Source organism: Trachurus japonicus, chromosome 18 (assembly GCF_045865225.1).
Source record: "Trachurus japonicus isolate A0001 chromosome 18, Traja_1.0".
NCBI lineage: Eukaryota > Metazoa > Chordata > Actinopteri > Carangiformes > Carangidae > Trachurus > Trachurus japonicus.
The window spans coordinates 18,239,300-18,258,566 of NC_140924.1; the positions used below are offsets into that span (position 1 = coordinate 18,239,300).

Sequence of the window (19,267 nt, forward strand, 5' to 3'; positions counted from 1 at the left end):
CAAAGTCAAAGTCAAAGATCTCTATTATATCTATATATACAGTATATAAGATATCTAGATATCTTTATTATCCCCTGGGGGCAATTTGTTTTGCAGCAAGCAGCAAACCGCACCACTGCTGCTGCTGCTGCTGCTGCGTGTCGCCATTACCAGCGCCACCTTCAAGCTGAAGCATGGACACAAGGTTATAGTTGCCAATATCAGTCTGCTGCACTTTTATGGGGTTAGACTTGGCCCCGTTGAATCACAGTGGACGAAAAACAGATGTGAGATTGTGTGACTGTTATTTAAAACACATTTGTTACACTATCTTGTTCAATATGAATAAAACAAAGGCAATAAAACTAAATGCTTTGTTGTATTATGCAGGACATGTGTTGTTTTGTGCAGTCTATGTGAACCATGCCACAGTGTCTTGTGTTTGGTACCAAAGGGGAACAAAGGTCTATCCCTAACCCTACCTTTTTTCATTTCCTAACTCTATTTCCTCACATTAACCCAAGCCCCTCACCTCCCCCATGGTGGATTATTGTGGGCTATAACTTTATAAACAGGTGTTAAAAACCAGAAGTTCTAGGTGTCATCATAGCTTTTCATTTGGACTGGCTCTTCAGCTCAATATGTTTCTCATTTCATCAATCTTAAAACATTTGAAGCCACCTGTAATGTTTGGCAGTATACTCAAAAATGACTTGTTAATAACAACATTTATATTTCTAGGGAAATTCCTGCACAATACCAGAGAACCAGAAGATGTTTCTCATGACTGAACTGTTTCTGAGCCGCCCTAAATGCTCCTGCAGTTGCTATTGCGGTCACAGCACATGCTCTAGGAGTCTAAACAAAGAGCCCACACTAATCCCACCCATCCCTGTCAAACCAAGTTGCGTAGCACTATTCTTTTTTACAGCTCATCCATGGTTAATAAACCATAAATCTGTCAAAGGAAACATACAAATGTCCACATAAACTTTGGTTAACAATTGATTGTGAGATTAACCAGTTCCCACAAGCTGTAAAAACAACCACAACAACAACAAACACCATCATAAAAGTGACTCATCAGTAGAGTATCTAGTCTTAGGATGACATCTACTGGTTCTGTAGGTCAATGCAGTGGGATGTCAGTGTTAGTCAATGCTGTTCTGCCAGATCTGTCAGTGTCCTCTTATAACACCACAGACGTAGTGAATTTGGATATCATGCAAACATTTTAAATGGCAACCTGACCTTGTTCCTGTGCCAACATTATAGTAGCCTTACCTGCACGGTCAGACAAACAAGGAAACGTATTGAAAGCCAGAACTCTTGTGTCTTAGGGCGTGTCCAAACTAATTGACCTTGGTAAGTTTGGGGATTCACAAATGTAAAATGACATCAATGATTTATTTTAAGCCTGGCTGGTGACAGACAGGGAACTGCTGTATTGTGCTAAAGGCTCTCCTGTAAGTTCACCAGTGATGGATGAATATCAGCATCCTCTGTTATTTGAAGCGAAACATCTGACAGACCCCGAGAAGAAGAAAATCAGAAGACACTTTCAACGAAAACGAGCCTCAGGTGGAGGTGAATGTGGGATGATTGAACACGCTGGAGGCAACGTCTATAAAATCAGTTTCAAGGAAAAAGAAGGTAAGCAGTTTTCACTTGTGTAAACAGGAGTTGGGCTGCCTCAGGCACAGCAGTGCTTCAAACTAAGATGCCAGCCTGGGCATGCTCACAATGACGTAGTGATGACAACTCTTTATACGAGAAGGTATAGGGTTGTTTACTACGTTCACCACCACTACTAGTTTATCATGAGTGAATCAATGCTATCTAGAAATGCTAATTAGCAGTGAATACAACATATAGCTGGAGCTGATGGGAATAGAAACAACTTAAACAGAAAGCCTGAAAATGTAATTTTAGGATGGCATGTGCACCAGCCAGTGTGAGTCACTGGTGAGGTTGAAATAGTTTCGCTTTCTCTTTCCATTGTATCACTTGATTCTGGTATCGTTGATAATTGGTGTGCTTCCCAAACACTGACAAAGAAATAGTTTCTTTACTGCATGGTAGGAATAAGTATTTCCTAAGTAGGGCAGCTTCCCAGTTCGCAGTCCAAGGCTTGAGGGGCCTTGACGTGTGCGATTCATGCATTTCTATCAAGTGGCCTAGGGGTGATGCAATTATTCTGGTATTTTGTGAACTCAAGGGAAGTTTAAATGTAGTCCTTTGTTTGAGTGATTTTCTTTTCTGCAGATCAGGAGAGAGTTTTGCAGAAGAAATTTCACACCATCTCTCTTCCTTATCGGGAGTTACATCTGACCATGACCCAAACCACTTTTCTCCACAACTATAAACCCACTGACCAGACATCCACTAGTCAGTCACAGGTAAGATGACAGTGTAATACTACAGTATATTCCAGAAACTATGCTGACACTTATAAAAATTTAGAAAAGGTGCATCCTGATTAGATTTAAATTTTCTTTTTTTTTCTTTTTTTACCTTAGCCTCATTTCCAGACAGACTGCCCAGGAGTTGAGATCCAACAAGGAAATATATATACCATAATTTTAGAGGAACTTGACAGAGACGTGCAGTCAGGTACTACAGAAAATGATGTATTGATGAAAAACATAAAAGATAAGAGAGTTAAGATCCCTACGGACTTAATTACCTTCATAATATCCAGCGGGGCCATCTCCAAGTACAACACTCGCTTCAGGCAGACCCTCAGAAATCCTGTTTCCCTGGAAGTGGGCTCAGACCTGGTTCTGTCCAGTTTGTCCTCTGATGATCTGAATGAGGCTTGGGCAGCAGTGCAGAGAGACTTGAGTGTGGACACCGTGAAGCTGCAGAGCACTGCAGATCTGGACCGAGTGAAGGAAGTTCTCAACAAAGCCAAGGGCGAGGCAAACTGTCGAGAGTTTAAAGTGGATGTCCGCTTCATCCCAGGAATCAGTGGATCCTCAGAGACCAAAGTATGGTGGGCTACACTGAAAATGTGAACAAGCTGAAAGATGTCCTGAATGACTACCAGATGAACCATGTTGAGGTACAAGAAGCAGTGAACCTACCGCATCCTGAACTGTTTGACTGTTTTGATCAAGTCTTGGGTCTGATTGGGATGAAGCAGACAAAAGTGACATTAAAACCCTCACACTCTCCGTGTCCTTGTGTGCTCCTGTCTGGTCCACGTTGTCATGTCCAGGAAGCCAAACAGGCCTTAGCGTCAACTCTAGCCAGCCTGACGGTAGAGAAACTAGTTCTAAACGGAGCAGGGGCTCAGCAGTACTTCCAGGGAAAGGGTAAACTCTGCAAGTATCTGGTAGAGACGTCCTGTCAAGTGCTTATCAGGGAAATACAAGATGTGTCTTCAGCAGGAGCGAAAACCAAACCACCAAGCATCAGCAGCACTGATGACACGCCAAGACTTCCCATTGCTAGGTGGCACAGCAAGACTGTGGTCAGCATTGCGGTCAACAAAACAAGCCTGAAGATCAAGCCCGGCAGATTAGAAGATGAGGAGGTTAGACAATTTATTTTATTTTCTCTTCTACAATAAATCAGTGAACAGCTTTCTCAAGTCCTTATACCTAACTTCTACAGGTGGATGTGTTGGTGATCCCCATGCTCAATAAGCAGCTGGCTTCTACTAAAATTGGCAAACATCTACTGAAAAAAGCTGGGAGCAGGATAATGGTCAACTTTGCTCTGATGACAGCAAAACATACCTTCACGGCTGGAGATGTGCTGCAGATTGATGCGTCTCGGTCCTTGAGCTGCTCCAAACTATTCTTCATTGAGTGTTTACCTTGGGATGGAATCAGAGGAGAGAGCGTGCAGGTGAAGTAGAAATACCTAGATGATTCATAAATAGGTTTTTAATAAAAGGTAAAGAAGTGGTTTCTCTTGGTCAACAGAAGTTAGGTTTTTACCATGCTAGCTAAAAGCTAGGTGAGTATGCTAGTTAGCTGGGAGCATGTGGTTAGCTTAACTGCCACCATGAAAGTAAAGAGGAACTTAGAATAGGGACTCCAGTGAAAGTAGGAGGTTTAATAACTTCTAGGGCTGTCAATAGATTAAAAAAAATTAACTAATTAATCTCACAATTTTCTGTAATTAATCGCAATTAATTTATCAACGAATAAACTGCATTTGTCCTCTTACGACTTGAGATTAAATTGAATAGCTATGACCGATCGGTTCATTGTTTTATTTAGGTATTGATCTGTAGGTGGTGATTTGTGTACATCTCCAAGGCAGCGCTGCTCTTCTGTCCAATTCACACAATAAAGCTTCACTTTTCATTCAAACAACTAATCAACAACTAAACAAATTCAATAACTAATCTAAAAAGACTTAAACCAGCCGGCGGTGAACCTTTAAAGACCTGCGGTTAAGTTAATCGGCTCTCTGTCTTCTATGGTCTTACCCCGGGCGGGGACGGCGCTGTGTCTACCCGGCCGACCGGTGTAAGCAGACCGGGCTGTTGCCTAGTGACGCTCCGCTGCGGTCGCAGCTGGTGGAGCGTCGCTGCTCCGAGGACGTCGTCGGAGCAAACTTCATCATCGTGTGGATAAATAACCGCATATTGGTCATCTAAATAGAAACTATATCTATGATCTAAATGGTTACTTACTCGCATGAAAAAATATTAAAACCGAATAAAGTGAAGAATAACAGCGCTACAGCCGGTACATGCTTTGCCTGCACACGTAACGTACGGGTCAGCCACCACCGGAAGTAAACAAAACGGCGTAATTTTTTTTTAACGTGTTAAATGTTTAAAGTTAATCTCCAAAATTAACGCGTTAACTTTGACAGCACTTATATTTTCTTAACTTTTATCACAGTTCCATGGTTTGTTTTTATGTTTAACTGTGTATTAAATTTCTTTGATAAAATGTCAAACTTTTATTTTGTAGGCTCTTCGCAAGGGGCTGAAGAGGTGTCTGGATCTCTGCGTACAACAGGGCTTCAGGTCAGTGGCCTTCCCTGTTATTGGACCTGGACTTCTTCTAAAGTACCCGCTACGCGAGGCCATCCAGGTGCTGACTGACAGCCTTCGCCAGTTTGGTTCATCCACATCATCAAGTTCTCTCTCCACCATCCATGTCGTCATTAAACCTGGTGAACGCGACTCTGAGCAGGTGGATTAAAACTCATCTTCTTGCAGGCTAATTGTAATGTGTTTGTAGGATGCATCTGAGCATGATTTTTTTTTCTTTTTTTTTACTTTCTGAAGAGTAAAACCGCTGTAGCTCGGTGCAGCAGTGGAGGTGAAGTCTGTGGTCAGTTGTGTCTCCATCAGATGGAGGCAGGATTATACAACTGCTCTGTTCAGCTACTGCACCACAGAAAGAAGACTGCTATCAAAACTATCTTTCTCTAATTCTTGTTCACACTATGTTTGGATGATATGAAGTATAATAGATTATGTGATAAATTTTTTCAGATCATCAAATCATAGTATAGGCTAATTAGTAGTTTGTTTTTTGTTTGTTTTTTTCATTTGAGCATGATTTGATTCACATGTGTAAGTAGAAGCCAGTGTTCACGAGAAGAAATTTGTGTTTGCAGTGCTACCGGGATGTCTACAGACACCTCAGTGTCAGTATGAATCGTGGAGACCAAGGTAAACCAGACAGATAATTAGTTGTTAATTATAGCTATACACCATCACTGTATTGTTAGACTATTGTAGGTGAAGTGTTAATGTGAAGTTTGTGTTAATTTGAAATTCTTATTGAGGTATAAAGTAAATAGCAGTAGCCTATCTAAAATATCTCAAATTTGATCTGTATTACAGTTCTGGAGTTTAGACTACCTACTTTCCACTATTGTAGTACTATCCACATCGATTAGGATAAGTATCAAATTTGAAACATGTTTTCTCCCTCTCAGTAAACTTCAGATCCCTCACCAGCGACCTTGATGAAGTCACCATAACTGTGGGAGGTGGGGTTAAACTACAGCTGGTGTTTGGTGACATTAGCAGCGAGACTACAGACGCTGTGGTGAACACAACCAACTTTGTTGACTTTCAGAGAGGTGGGTGTGGACTTTTGGGTGAAGTGGCTGCGAGGCGTCCCACTCAGCAAGAGGTTTTTTTTTTTTTTTTAATGTAGCTGCTGTGATTATTCCACAGATGGTGTGTGCAAAGACATCATAACTAAGGCAGGAACCCAGCTGGAGGCACTCCTAAGAACTGGTAAGACGTGAGAAAAACTAGCCCCAACCCCACACCCCTAAAAATCTGCTCAACATCTTCTTACATCTTAAATCTCTTGTCTTTGTTGTCTTGTGTGTAGCAAATGTGAACAGCGGGGAGGTTTTTAAGACCGAGCCTGGATCATTTCCTTGTAAAGCCATTTTGCACGTGTACGGGAAAAACAATGCAAGCGTTGTGGAGGGACTGGTGTGTCGCATCATTGACCTCTGTGAATCCTCAGGATACAAATCCGTGGCTATTCCTGCTATATGTGCGGGTAAATATTACACAAGACAATCTAAACACAAAAGAAACCTATTTCAGTATGACGTCACAAAGTATCAAGGAAGATGGACAGAACAAACAGAAAAGAGAGAACTAGATACACCCTAGTTGTAAAGACGTAACTCTTGCTTTGTGCAGGTGGCGGTGGGTTGGACCCTGGAGTCGTAGCACGTGCCATCCTCCAAGGAGTCAAAACTGCCACATCATCTACTTCTCTGTGCTCTCTCACCATCATTCGCCTTGTGCTGGTTAAGATCAAAGTTTTCTCAGCATTTAAACACCAAGCAACACAAATGTTTCCCTCAGATGTTATCAATACTGGTAAGAGGAAGTCTGAACGATCAAAGTCCTACTCTGATATCAGTAAAGCTGTTCTGTCTGTACTGTCACTGATTATTGTGTTTTCATCCATTTTGCAGTATCGTTGTCAGCAGCTCAGACCCAGGTGTCTGTTGATGCAGATCAAAGCTGCCTCCCCACCACCCCCAACAGTCAGCAGCAGAAGTCGGCCTTTATGTTCTTGGGTCTTGACAAAAACAATGTTGAAGATGCCATGACAAGAGTAAATAATCTGTATCAGGCTCAGTGCTCGACTGCAGCTTTCTCAGGGGAAGACCTTCAAGACCTCACCGAGGAGGACATGAACAATATAAGCCAGCTGGTGGAGGTCCTGGGTCTGAACATGCAGAAGGACCAGTCCGGCCTGGGAAGCTTAACGGTGAGTGGGCTGAAAGATGGAGTCAACCAAGTGATACAGATCGTTCACACCATTAGTTTGCTGAGAAAAGAAGTAAGAGCCAAGGAGGAGGAACATTTGTACGGCCATGTGGCTTGGTGCATCCTGGGGGAAAGTGGAGAGTGGGAAAGGCTACCAAAGAGAGCCAATCACTACCTGGAAAACTGTGATACACTGAGAGTGATAGTGGACGCAAAGAGCAACCTGTGGAAAGTTGATCCACAGAAGATGGAGGCCACAAGAGAAGTGACTGGACAGACGACAAATCTGAAACGACTTGAAAATCCACCAGGTGAAGATATGGTTCTTGACAAGTTCAGTCAGATCCATGTAGTGTGTTGTTATTATACATTTTTAATGTTGATTTTTTTTCATGAAGACCAAATTTTTTTGAATTGGCACTTGAAAGATCACATTGTTTGTTTCTGAGATTTCACAAATTGATCTTATTTCACTAAATAAGATCTTTTGGAAAGACATCTACACATAAACATCTGAGAGTTTCCTGCCTATTAACTTGTCTAACTGACTTTCAGAGCTAACTCTCCCCCTGTACTGGGACACCATGACCGAGGTAGAAAATTTGAAGGTGGTTGCACTGAATCCTTTATCTGCGGAGTACCAGACAGTGGAAAAGGCCTTCAGACGAACCGTCACCATGACTATAGAGAAGGTGGGTGGCTTTCACCATTTGAATTCAAAAGCACCTCTCAGGCTTGAATACTGTAAAAATCCCATCGGTTTCTGGCAGCTCAACCTTTGTGGTCTTTTTCTGTTAGATTGAGCGTTTGCAGAACATCCACTTGCGTCGGGCCTACGAAGTGTACAAGAAGCACATTTCTGATAAGAATGGACAGAAAGGAGCAGGTGAAAAGATCCTGTACCACGGGACATCTCAGGACAACTGCGACTCAATCATCAAAACTGGTTTCAACAGGAGCTTTGCGGGACAAAATGGTAATGAATATTTTTGTTTGCTTTTTTTTCCAAGTGTTCAATTTGTAACAGAAAATTAAATTGCATGATTTTGAAAGTTGAACACTAAATTTCAAATATCTGATATGTTTCCAAAACGTTATCCCTGTTAGCAGACTTTAATTCTTTGTTCTCTTACTCCAAGGAACGTCATATGGACAAGGGACCTACTTTGCTGTAAAGGGCAGCTACTCAGCCAAGCAACACTACTCCATACCAGCTGATGATGGTTCTCAGATGGTGTTTGTAGCTCGAGTACTGACTGGCAGCTTCGCTCAGGGCCACTGTGACATGGTGGTGCCGCCGCCTCTCAACTACCGGCAGCCAAATGACCGCTACGACAGCGTGGTGGATAGAACAGACAAGCCCAGCATGTATGTTGTTTTCCACGATGACCAAGCGTACCCAGACTACCTCATCACCTTCAAGTGTCTGTAAGGGAAGTTGCAAAAGTGTATGTTCAAAGTCCGACTCAAATTGTTCTTCTGTTTGTCTTGTAAACTACAACATCTTGTAAATCACTTGTTGTGTGTTCTGCTTTGTGGAGAAAAAACAAATTCTGAAATTGCTGCTCAGTTTCCGTCCACTTGATTGTTACCGTTTGCTATATGAAAATGATGGATAAATTCTCTCAGATTTTAAAAATAATATGCTTTTTTTCCTTTTAATCAGAAATTGTTTACATGCCTATTATGTTGACATGTTTAACTCTTTGTTCAGAAGGCCAAAGTTTGTAAAAACCAAGTGAGTAGGAACAAGATCATATACATAAAAAAACTCACTCACATCACTGTTACTTCAACAGCTTTCATTTGCACATTTGACACTTTGAATCTCTTTTTTCCCCCTTTTGGATTAAATGATAGATTATTTAAAATGGCAAATTGTCCTTGCCTCCTGTTTGTTGACTTGCTGTGTTACCAAAGGTTCTGATCACGTACTATATATTTATTCCCTTTTGTGTTAGTTATATTGTCAAGTTAATACAGCATATTTTGTGAATTTTTATTTCCTTATGTTTGGAATAATAAAAACCATTGATAAAATATTAATTAGTCCATGTTGCCTTAATACTACATTTCCATGTTTACTGAAGACATATCTAGATGTTTTATCAATGAAACAGCAAGAAAGTTCAAGTGTCCTGGGCCTTGCATTTGGGTGTTTTATCAGAAATGATTCCAATTATTGTTATTGCAAGTTCTGCAAACAGTGGTCCAGGCCTGCCAGCTGCCAACTATTAATCCAGTGAAAACAATGACGGGAAAGACAATGATCCATGATACTTAGTAACGAAACTTAGTTAGTGACTAAAGCTTGTTATTTATTCATTACGGTGACATCGGGGCAATAATAGTTCATCAAGTGACTGTATTTCAGAAGTTGTGTGAGAAATTGATTCACATCATATTACTAAACAGCACAGAGTAAAATGTGATACAAGAAAACAGAAAGACTACACATCGAAAATCTGATTGGGTTGTTAGGGTTAGGGTTAGGTCTGAGGTTGTCTAAGTATGACATCTAGTGGGTCGATGAGGGAATGCAACAGGAAGCCAGGTTTACACAAGAACTTCACATGTGATTGTGTTTTGTTTATATTTATTAATGGGTTAGTGTTGGTTGAGGTGAAGGTTGAATCACAAACAGGTTAGTGGATCAAATGTTTGAAACCTGATAGGTGTTTGATGCTTTTTTACTGGTAGAATAATTATCCACATGTGTGGTAAAAACCTGGGGTAAAACCACGATCAGTGTCATTATCATTATTAAATTTTGGTATCACTGGTCAGAGTATCAGCAAAAACAGTATCAGTACAAAGGAGAAACAAGGAAATGCCCATAAGTATTCAGGTCAGTGGGTGTGTATTTGCTGAGAGGAAGGAGCATTTACAGTAAGTGAAAGTGAAAGCAAAGGCACTTCAGACACACGGTTCACTAAGAAGAGTTTCAGACAGAAGTTGCACAGCCTGCTACAAAGTCAAGTTCAGATTTGCCTGGAAAATGGACGAATATCAGTATCCACTGTTCTTTGAGGCGAGAGATCTGACTGTCAGAGAGCTGGAAAAGGCCAGAAGACACTTTCAGAAAAAACGAGACTCAGGGGGAGGTGAATGTGGAATAATAGAAAAAACTGGAGGCAACATTTATAAAATCTGCTTCAAAGAAAAAGATGGTAAGGTATAACTTTGTGTTTATAGTTCTATGTCAAATAACACTTCATGTCGTCTTTTGTTTGACTTTGTACTTTGTACGTGGCTGTTTATTACAGAGCAGGAAAGGGTTCTGCAGAGGAAGTTTCACACAATCTCCCTTCCTAGTGGAGAGCTTCAGCTGACAGTCAGTCGTACCAGCTCCCCAGATCAGCCATCGACACAGGTGAGCTTATATCATGCTATAGAAACGTTGGATGTTACCTTCACAGTTCTGGAACAAACATCCCGGCCAAATGATCTGGTCAGACTGGTTTGTGGGGATTTCTACGCTGCGTCAACATCTGATAATTTTTTTTACCTTAACCCAAACATTGTGACTGTTGTGACATTACAATGGCTTATACTTTACAGCTTTAATTTTAATCAGATTTATTGATGTAAACTCATGGTTGTGTTCGACATTGTTTTTTTTAGACATCTACAAAAACAAACACAAAAACCCTTGAGAAAATTTTCAAGATGGACATTTACCTCCTGTACTACCTAAGAGACAATAGTAAAGTAAATAAACTACTGCAGAAACAGCTCTCTTCAATTGGATGCACACTCAAATTAAATTTTGATGAAGAAGAAGCAGTGGTTCAGGGGGACATTGAGAAGGGACAAGGAGGAGCTTTTAGTGCTGCAGAGGACTGGGAGATGCACGTAGACCGGGTCTTCATCAATCTCACCGAGGACTACCTCTCCTACCATGTGCTTGAGCCTAAACAAATCAAAATGCTTCAGCAAGACCGCTCCTTTGAGACGGATGATATCAAAGTGTACTCAGAGATTGGTTACTCTGTGGTTGTGGGAGAAACTAAGGCTGTGAAGGCGAAGATTGCAATCCTGGAAAAGTGCGTGCCGTCCCGGAAGGAACTGTCGATAATGACGAAGCAGTTCAAACTGATAGAAGAGGAGTTCAATCAAGAAATGCGAGCACACTACCCAGAAGTCAAATTCCTCATCAGCAATAACACGATCATCATGGAGGGGCCTGATAATGGGGTACAGTCAGCAGCGACCAAACTCGACGAACTGGTGAAAAACATAAAGGAGAAGAGAGTCAAGCTCCCATTACAATTAGTCAACTTCATGAAATCAAGCAGGGCCATCGCCAAGTATGAGACTCGCTTCCAGCAGAGCCTCAGAAATCCTGTTGCACTAGAAGTGGTCTTTGAGCTGGTTCTGTCCAGTTTGTCCTCTGGTGCCCTGGACGAGGCTTGGGCAGCAGTGCAGAGAGACTTGAGTGTGGACACCGTGAAGCTGCAGAGCACTGCAGATCTGGACAGAGTGAAGGAAGTCCTCAACAAAGCCGAGAGCGAGGCCAACTGTCGAGAGTTTAAAGTGGATGTCCGCTTCTTCCCAGGAATCGGTGGATCCTCAGAGACCAAAGTACAGATGGTCGGCTACACTGAAAATGTGAACAAGCTGAAAGATGTCCTGAATGACTACCAGATGAACCATGTTGAGGTACAAGAAGCAGTGAACCTACCGCATCCTGAACTGGTTGACTGTTTTGATCAAGTCTTGGGTCTGATTGGGATGAAGCAGACAAAAGTGACATTAAAACCCTCAAACTCCCCTCGTCCATCTGTGCTTGTGTCTGGTCCACGTTGTCATGTCCAGGAAGCTAAACAGGCCTTAACGTCAACTCTAGCCAGCCTGACGGTAGAGAAACTAGTTCTAGACGGAGCAGGGGCTCAACAATACTTCCAGAAAGAGGGTAAAGTCAACAAGGATCTGGTAGAGAGCTCCTGCCACGTCCTTATCAGGGAACTACAAGATGCGTCTTCAACAGGAAGATCACCAAGTATCAGCATGAGGAACCCTGGCCTACGTGTCATACCCAGAACGCACAGCCAGCCTGTTGGGAGTATTGCAGTCAACAAAACAAGCTTGAAGATCAAGGTTGGCAGTTTAGAGGATGAGCAGGTAAGAAAACTTCCACTATTCCACTCAGATCTTAAATAAAGAAGCACTGCAACACACATAATCATAACATTTCACATTTATTTCCACAGGTGAATGTGTTGGTTGCTCCCATGGTCAACAAACAGCTGAATTCTACCAATATTGGTGTAGGCCTGTTGTCTAAAGCAGGGAACATACTGAAGATAAATTTCAATTCAGCAGCAACAAATACTACCGTCACACCTGGAGATGTTCTGCAGGTCACTGGGCCTCCATCTCTTGGCTGCTCCAAGCTCTTCTTCATTGAGTGCTTGCCTTGGGATGGACCCAGAGGCCAGAGTGTGCAGGTACAGTAAAACACCCAGTGGATAAAAAAAAATAGACCCTTTGAATGGCCTTTGGTGTGTTAATATGTAGTAGATCAGGAATTACAGCAACAGCAATTGTGAATACAGGCAATGGAAAAGTGACTTTACCTTTTGTTTCTTAGGCGCTCAATGATGGGTTGAAGAAGTGCTTGGACCTCTGTGTACAGCAGGGTGTGACTTCAGTTGCATTTACAGTTATTGGACCTGGACTTAAGTTTAAATACCCGCTGAAAGAAGCCATTGAACTTCTAGCTGAGAGCATTCGCCACTTTGGACTATCAGCATCCACTGGTTCTCTGAAGACAATTCATGTTGTCGTTAAACCTGGCTATCCCGACTCTGAGGAGGTGACTATTGACACTGTGACAACTGTTGAATCTGCTTTTGTAAGAAGCTTGCTTTACTGATGCAGAAGCATTTAATATGTGTGTTTTTTTTTTTTTGTTTGTTTTTTTACAGTGCTTCCATGATGTCTACAGACAGCTCAGTTCAAATATGAACCACGGAGGCCAAGGTAAACTAGACATTTACTCAGATGACCTTAATTAACTGTTACAAACACAGAAAATAATTGAATTGCTGATAAAGACGTGTATTATTTTTGCTGCTAAAATTAATGTAGATTAGCAATCTGTGGTATTAAATTAAATGTGAAATATTTCTACCCTTTAGTAATCTTCCGTTCCCTCACCACTGACCTTGATGACATCACAATGACGGTGGGAACCGGGATTAAACTACAGTTGGTGTTTGGTGACATCACCAACGAGACTACAGACGCCATTGTGAACACGACCGACTTTGTCAATTTTCAGAACGGTGGGTGGGAGGAACCACGATGAAGCCTCATGCGCAGGCTGATGTGCTGTAACTCTAAGTTATTACTGATGTCAGGTCCAGACAGAAATACCTCAATGAACATGAGATACCATAAAATTCCATACAGGTAGCTATTCGTGGTGCCCCTCAGGATGAATCTTTATAAATCCCAGACTTCTTTCAGTACCACCAATTGGTCAATATTTGTTGGGTTGGCACATTTTTTTAACCAAGAAATTTGATAGGCTACAACCTCAAGTTGAATTTAAAAAAAAAACCTTTTCATACAATGATATCATCAGGTCAAAACCCTAATTTGTCCAATAGCCTATTTAGTTAGATTTTTGACCTTACATATGAAAATAATAAAACCATTGTTAGCCTCAGCTTTGCTTTCTGTTAGTTACTGTGTTCTTAGCGTGCTAATGCTAAACGGGGTCATCCCTATGTTCCCCGGGTCCTATGTTCCCCACTTTTTTAGAAAAAGGGTCCTATGTTCCCCGCTGTGTCCGGACCGGGGAACATAGAACCTTATTTTAGAAAAAGGGTCCTATGTTCCCCGCTTTTCCCCAAAGGACCCAGGAGACATGCAATTTTTGGTCCCATACCTGGAAGTGGAGCTGTGACTTTGCAGATTTTTGCCTATTGTGAGTGAGAAGTTGAGTTGTGACTTTGAGTGAGAAGTGTAATTGTCCCATTGGTTGGGTTTAGGCAATGAAGAAAGGAGTTGGTTAAGTTTAGAAAAAAGACCAGGTAGAGGCTAGACAGGCCAGATAAGTAGAGAGAGCCCCCACCCCACCGGCAACAGTGGGGAACATAGGACTCTTTTTTTTGAAAAAGGGTTCCCCGTTTTTCCCAAAAAGGGTCCTATATTCCTCAGTATGTATTGCGACCCGGGAACATAGGACCCTTTTTGGGAAAAACGGACTCCTTTTCAAAAAGAGGGTCCTAACCTGGGGAACATAGGACCCGGGGAACATAGGTACGCTCCCTTCATGGCTGCAAATGCTTATACTTGTCTTTACTCTGCAGATGGTGTGTGCAAAGATATCTTAACCGTAGCTGGACAAGGAGTGGAGGCTCAGCTGAAAACAGGTGAGAAAAGATCTGTGTTGTGAAATTTTCAATCAACCCACATTTAACAGCTTCTTTATTGTTACTTATCTTGTGCCTGTTGTATGTAGCAAAAGTACAGAAAGGAGAAGTGTTCAAAACCCAGGCAGGATCATTCCCTTGTAAAGCCCTTTTGCACGTGTGTGGAGAAAGAGATGAAGGCATCACTGAGCAAGTGGTGTCTCGCATCATTCAACTTTGTGAATCCTCCGGATACAAATCCGTGGCGATTCCTGCAATCTGTGCTGGTAAATATAGCATAATTCAATCAGTTCAATGTTTAATTGTCAAATTCCTTTTCAATTGAGTGTCAGTTTTATTCTGCCAGTGATAAATTCATCCTCTGTGTGCAGGAGCTGGTGGGCTGGACCCTGGTGTCGTGGCCGGTGCCATCATAAGAGGGGTCAAAGCTGCCACATCGTCCACTCCCTTCTACTGTCTCACTGACATCCGTCTCGTCTTGATAAAGATCAATGTTTTCTTGGCATTCAAAGAGGAGGCGATGCAGCAGTACCCCACTCCTTCAATCAACACAGGTGACAAGAATTTTCAAGCAAACATCTTTTCTCTTACTTCTTCTTTCCTCTTTTCACTCATTGTTTTGATTTGTCCTACCTTGCAGTGCCAATGCCTCTGTTGCCTCATGTATACCAAGAAGAGTCACCAAGGTCTCTGAGTGTAGACCTTAGCAACCTTCAAACCACCTGCACGAATCAGACCTCCACCTTCCTGCTCCTGGGTGTCACCAAACAGGAAGTGAGTGATGCCAAGACAAAGCTGAAGGGTCTGTATGAGACTCAGTGTGCCACACAAATCCTCCCAAAGGAGCAGCTGGAAGGCCTCACAGAGGATGACATGAAGGATCTAATGCAGCTGGTGGAGACCAAGGGTCTGCATATTCAAACAGACCAGTCCAGCCTGAACAGCTTAAAAGTGAGCGGGTTGAAAGACGGGGTCAATGAGGTGATGCAGATTATTAATAGGTCACAAGTCGGCAGCCTCAGGCAACAAGTGAGACTCAGAGAGGAGGACGATGTTTACGCCCGTGTAGCTTGGTGCATCCTTGGACCTAACAGCAACTGGGAACGACTTCCCAAAACAGCCAATCACAACCTGGAAAATAAGGATATAGGAAGAGGGATAATGGATGCACAGAGCATTCGGTGGATTGTGGATTTGCAGAACATGGTGGCCACAAGACAAGGAAGTAGACAGGTGGCGCAGTTAAAAAGACTTCAGAATCTGCCAGGTGAGATGAAAATGAATTTGTATCAAAGTGATGTCTGTAACTTACACTAAAAATAATCAGGACTGCATATTTTGAATGGACAAACTCAACCCAACCTTAAGTTGCAAATTGAATTTTCAAATACGAAGAAAAATGCTCCCAGTAAATTATTAATATTGCAGTTTCTTTTTATTTATTTTTTTCAGACCTTACTTTAAGCAAATGAAAAACAACATCTTGTATTTTTCTATTCTCAGACTTCACTCTCCCTCTGTACTGGGACGACATGGCTCACGGGGAGAATATGAAGGTGGTTACCCTGCAGCCGTCCTCTCCAGAGTACCGGGCAGTTAAGGAGGCGTTCAAACGAACCGTCGGCAAGACTGTAACAAAGGTTGGTGGCTTTCCTTGAAAGAAATAGATATAATTGTCAGTGGACACAAAACGTACATGGTGCATTTTTTAAACACTCATATATTTTACCTCGAGCACACTATTATCTTGACTTTATGCTTTCTATTGATCAGATCCAGCGTCTGCAGAACATTCACCTGCGTCGGGGCTACGAGGTGTGGAAGAAGCAGATTTCTGACAAGAACACAAATAACGGCGCAGGTGAAAAGTTTCTGTACCACGGGACGACCGAGGACAACTGTGACTCCATCATGAAGACTGGGTTCAACAGGAGCTTTGCTGGTCAAAATGGTAATGATCCTTTAGAGTAGGGCCTGGCCAAAAATAATGCCACAGTGACATCTACAGGCTGCTTACTGTCATTGCTGCTGTTGGAGATTGATCACCTGGGTTGACTCCTAACCCTAACCGTAACACTTAGCATTTTCTTAAATCTATCTATTGATCATCTATTGGGTACTTCTTGATAACTCCCTGTTCTCTCTTATTCTCAGCAACTGTCTATGGACATGGGACCTACTTTGCTGTCAATGCCAACTACTCAGCCCAGGTCACCTACTCCAGACCAGCTGCCGACGGCACGCAGTTGATGTTCGTGGCTCGAGTCCTGACTGGCCTCTACACTCAGGGTCAAAGTGGCATGAAGGTGCCGCCACCTCTCAGCGACCAGCAGCCACATGACCGCTACGACAGCGTGGTGGATAAAATAGACAAACCGAGCATGTATGTTGTTTTCCATGATAACCAGGCGTACCCAGACTACCTCATCACCTTCAAGTGACCGATGGAAAGTTAATGTACGTTCATTGCTGTTCTCAGGTATGTGTTTATAGCTGTGTGGAGAGTGGGAGTATTTTTTTTTGGCTTTTTTGCCTTATTTGATAGCACATGGCAGAGAGAGGGGGAATGACATGCAGGAAAGCTCTGCCTGACGCAGGATTCGAACCGGGGACGCCTGCATTGAGGACTGGCCCACATATGTACATGTAAATAATTGGTCTGTCATAATGTATTATTACCACATTGTAAAAGCTAATGGCTCCCTTTTTTCAATTATTCAGTGATCAGTTTTGATGGATGATTCTGTGACTGTTGAAAGCACATATACGAATCTAAGCATTTAAGATGGAGTGTGAAACCCTTACATATCAATGACTGGCAGTTACATTCAAGGCCTCGACAAGCAAGCTCCTATTAACACCAAAACTACGAGGCCAAACACAGATTACCACTGTTATATGGCCCGTTTGTGAAGTTACTGTCACTGCCAATGTTCAATACCATAAAATGTTGAATCATTTATTGTGCCAAGTTGTAGAGGTTGAAATAAGTGCCTGATGAAGTAGAAATGTAAACATAACATCCGGGTATCAGCAATGACCCACAGACGTCAGAGTTAAGGAACAAAGTGTCACAGCTTTCTTTTATTTGTTTGATTTTTGCACTTGTTCTTGTACAGAAAAGAAGAGAAGCAACTGACTTAATAGCTTGAAATGAAAAAGGTAGAAGAGTTAGACATGTTGATATTTTATTCAAACTGTAAGTGAATGGTGGGGGTAGATTAAAAAGTGGTTAGTTTTATTCTTGTGTCTTCCAGCTCGTTGTTTTGACTCTACATCAACTGTTTAGTTCTTTCTCAATAACCCAATCAAACCCACCTCAGGCTGCCTTCATTAGGCCAACCAGCAGAGTGTGTACTAAAGAACCAGAGTTAGTTGTAACAGTTGTATCAATCAAGAAAACAAAATAAATTCAGTGATTATGTTGCTCTGTGTTCACAGGACTTTTAAGAGGATTTTTTTTTGTAATTCTGCCTCCTAGTGGCTGAAAATCTATTTGATTTCTATTAGTTTTTCCTCAGTTGATGTGAAGGGTCTAAGGGAAGAGGATGTTGTTATGATGCTATGTAAAGCCCTTTGAGACAAACTGTTTGTAAAACTGGGCCATTCAGATAAAATTGCCTTGCTTTGCCTATTATTCTGTATTTTAACCCTGTAAAGCACTTTATGAGTTCTGTCTGTGAGAAGTGCTATACAAATAAATGTTACTTACTTATTACTGCAATTTTAAAATACAGACATTTCCAAATGGGCAAAATAAAATAAATAAATATGAGACAACCTTGATGTGTTTTGGATAGGACAGACAATCACAGCATGTATATCGTTTTCCACGATGACCAAGCGTACCCAGACTACTTCATCACCTTCAAGTGTCTGTAAGGGAAGTTGCAAAAGCATGTTCAAAGTCCAACTGAAATTGTTTTTCTGTTTGTCTTGTAAGCTACAACATACGTGCACAGGGAAGCACATAACTTTTTTAATGAGCTACTCAGATGAGTACCAGGAGATAGTGTCTGGTACACACCCATTATGAATCTATTAATTCACTAAGGGTGACATGGGAGCAGTCAGTTATAGTTCACCAAGTGACTGTATTTCAGGAGTTATTTGAGAAATGGCTTCACATCATATTACAAAAAGAGCGCACAGAGTGTACAGTCAGAATGTGGTGCAAGAAAACAGAAAGGCTACACCTAAAATCTGATTGGGTTATTAGGGTTAGGGTTAGGTGAAGTCAGAAAAGACTCTCGTCCTCCCCCTAGCTGGCCGTCGCCAGCGTAGGATGTAGCGGGAGAACGGGGCATGGCACGGGCCGACGCAAGTCAGTCTCCGTTACCCCCTCCCACGCGCATCTAGTGGGTTGATGAGGGAATGCAACAAGAAGCCAGGGGTTAGTTGGTGGTGAAAGGTTGAATCACAAACAGCGAAGTTGATGTCCGAATTCTGATAGGTGTTCGCATTATTACTGGTAGAATAATTATCCACATGTGTGGTAAAACCTGTGGTAAAACCATGATCAGTGTTATTATCATCATAATTTTGGTATCACGGGTCAAAGTATCAACACAACAAGAGAAAAAGGGAAATGCCAGGTGCTATTCAGGTCAGTGGGTGTGTATTTTCTGAGAGGAGAGAGCAGTTACAGTAGGTAAAAGTGAAAGCACTTCAGACACAC

General features: G+C 42.0%; 1 protein-coding gene and 1 pseudogene across 2 annotated transcripts; both read left to right on the forward strand.

Moving 5' to 3' along the window:
- Nucleotides 1-1,460: 1,460 nt before the first annotated feature.
- On the forward strand, nucleotides 1,461-9,248 carry LOC146969089 (protein mono-ADP-ribosyltransferase PARP14-like; annotated as a pseudogene). Its single transcript, XR_015034215.1, has 14 exons — nucleotides 1,461-1,632; nucleotides 2,245-2,378; nucleotides 2,499-3,517; nucleotides 3,598-3,834; nucleotides 4,917-5,141; nucleotides 5,572-5,626; nucleotides 5,896-6,042; nucleotides 6,140-6,202; nucleotides 6,303-6,479; nucleotides 6,626-6,808; nucleotides 6,907-7,515; nucleotides 7,760-7,896; nucleotides 8,003-8,180; nucleotides 8,344-9,248. The product of XR_015034215.1 is annotated as a protein mono-ADP-ribosyltransferase PARP14-like (transcript).
- An 836-nt stretch (nucleotides 9,249-10,084) lies between these two features.
- LOC146969090 (protein mono-ADP-ribosyltransferase PARP14-like) lies at nucleotides 10,085-17,099 on the forward strand. Its single transcript, XM_085759167.1, has 14 exons — nucleotides 10,085-10,374; nucleotides 10,471-10,577; nucleotides 10,829-12,328; nucleotides 12,418-12,654; nucleotides 12,798-13,022; nucleotides 13,135-13,189; nucleotides 13,348-13,494; nucleotides 14,527-14,589; nucleotides 14,679-14,855; nucleotides 14,961-15,143; nucleotides 15,230-15,856; nucleotides 16,093-16,229; nucleotides 16,363-16,540; nucleotides 16,744-17,099. Exons 1-14 carry the CDS (start codon nucleotides 10,203-10,205, stop codon nucleotides 17,028-17,030), a joined length of 4,095 nt encoding a protein of 1,364 aa, XP_085615293.1. The 5' UTR covers nucleotides 10,085-10,202; the 3' UTR covers nucleotides 17,031-17,099.
- Nucleotides 17,100-19,267: the final 2,168 nt, after the last annotated feature.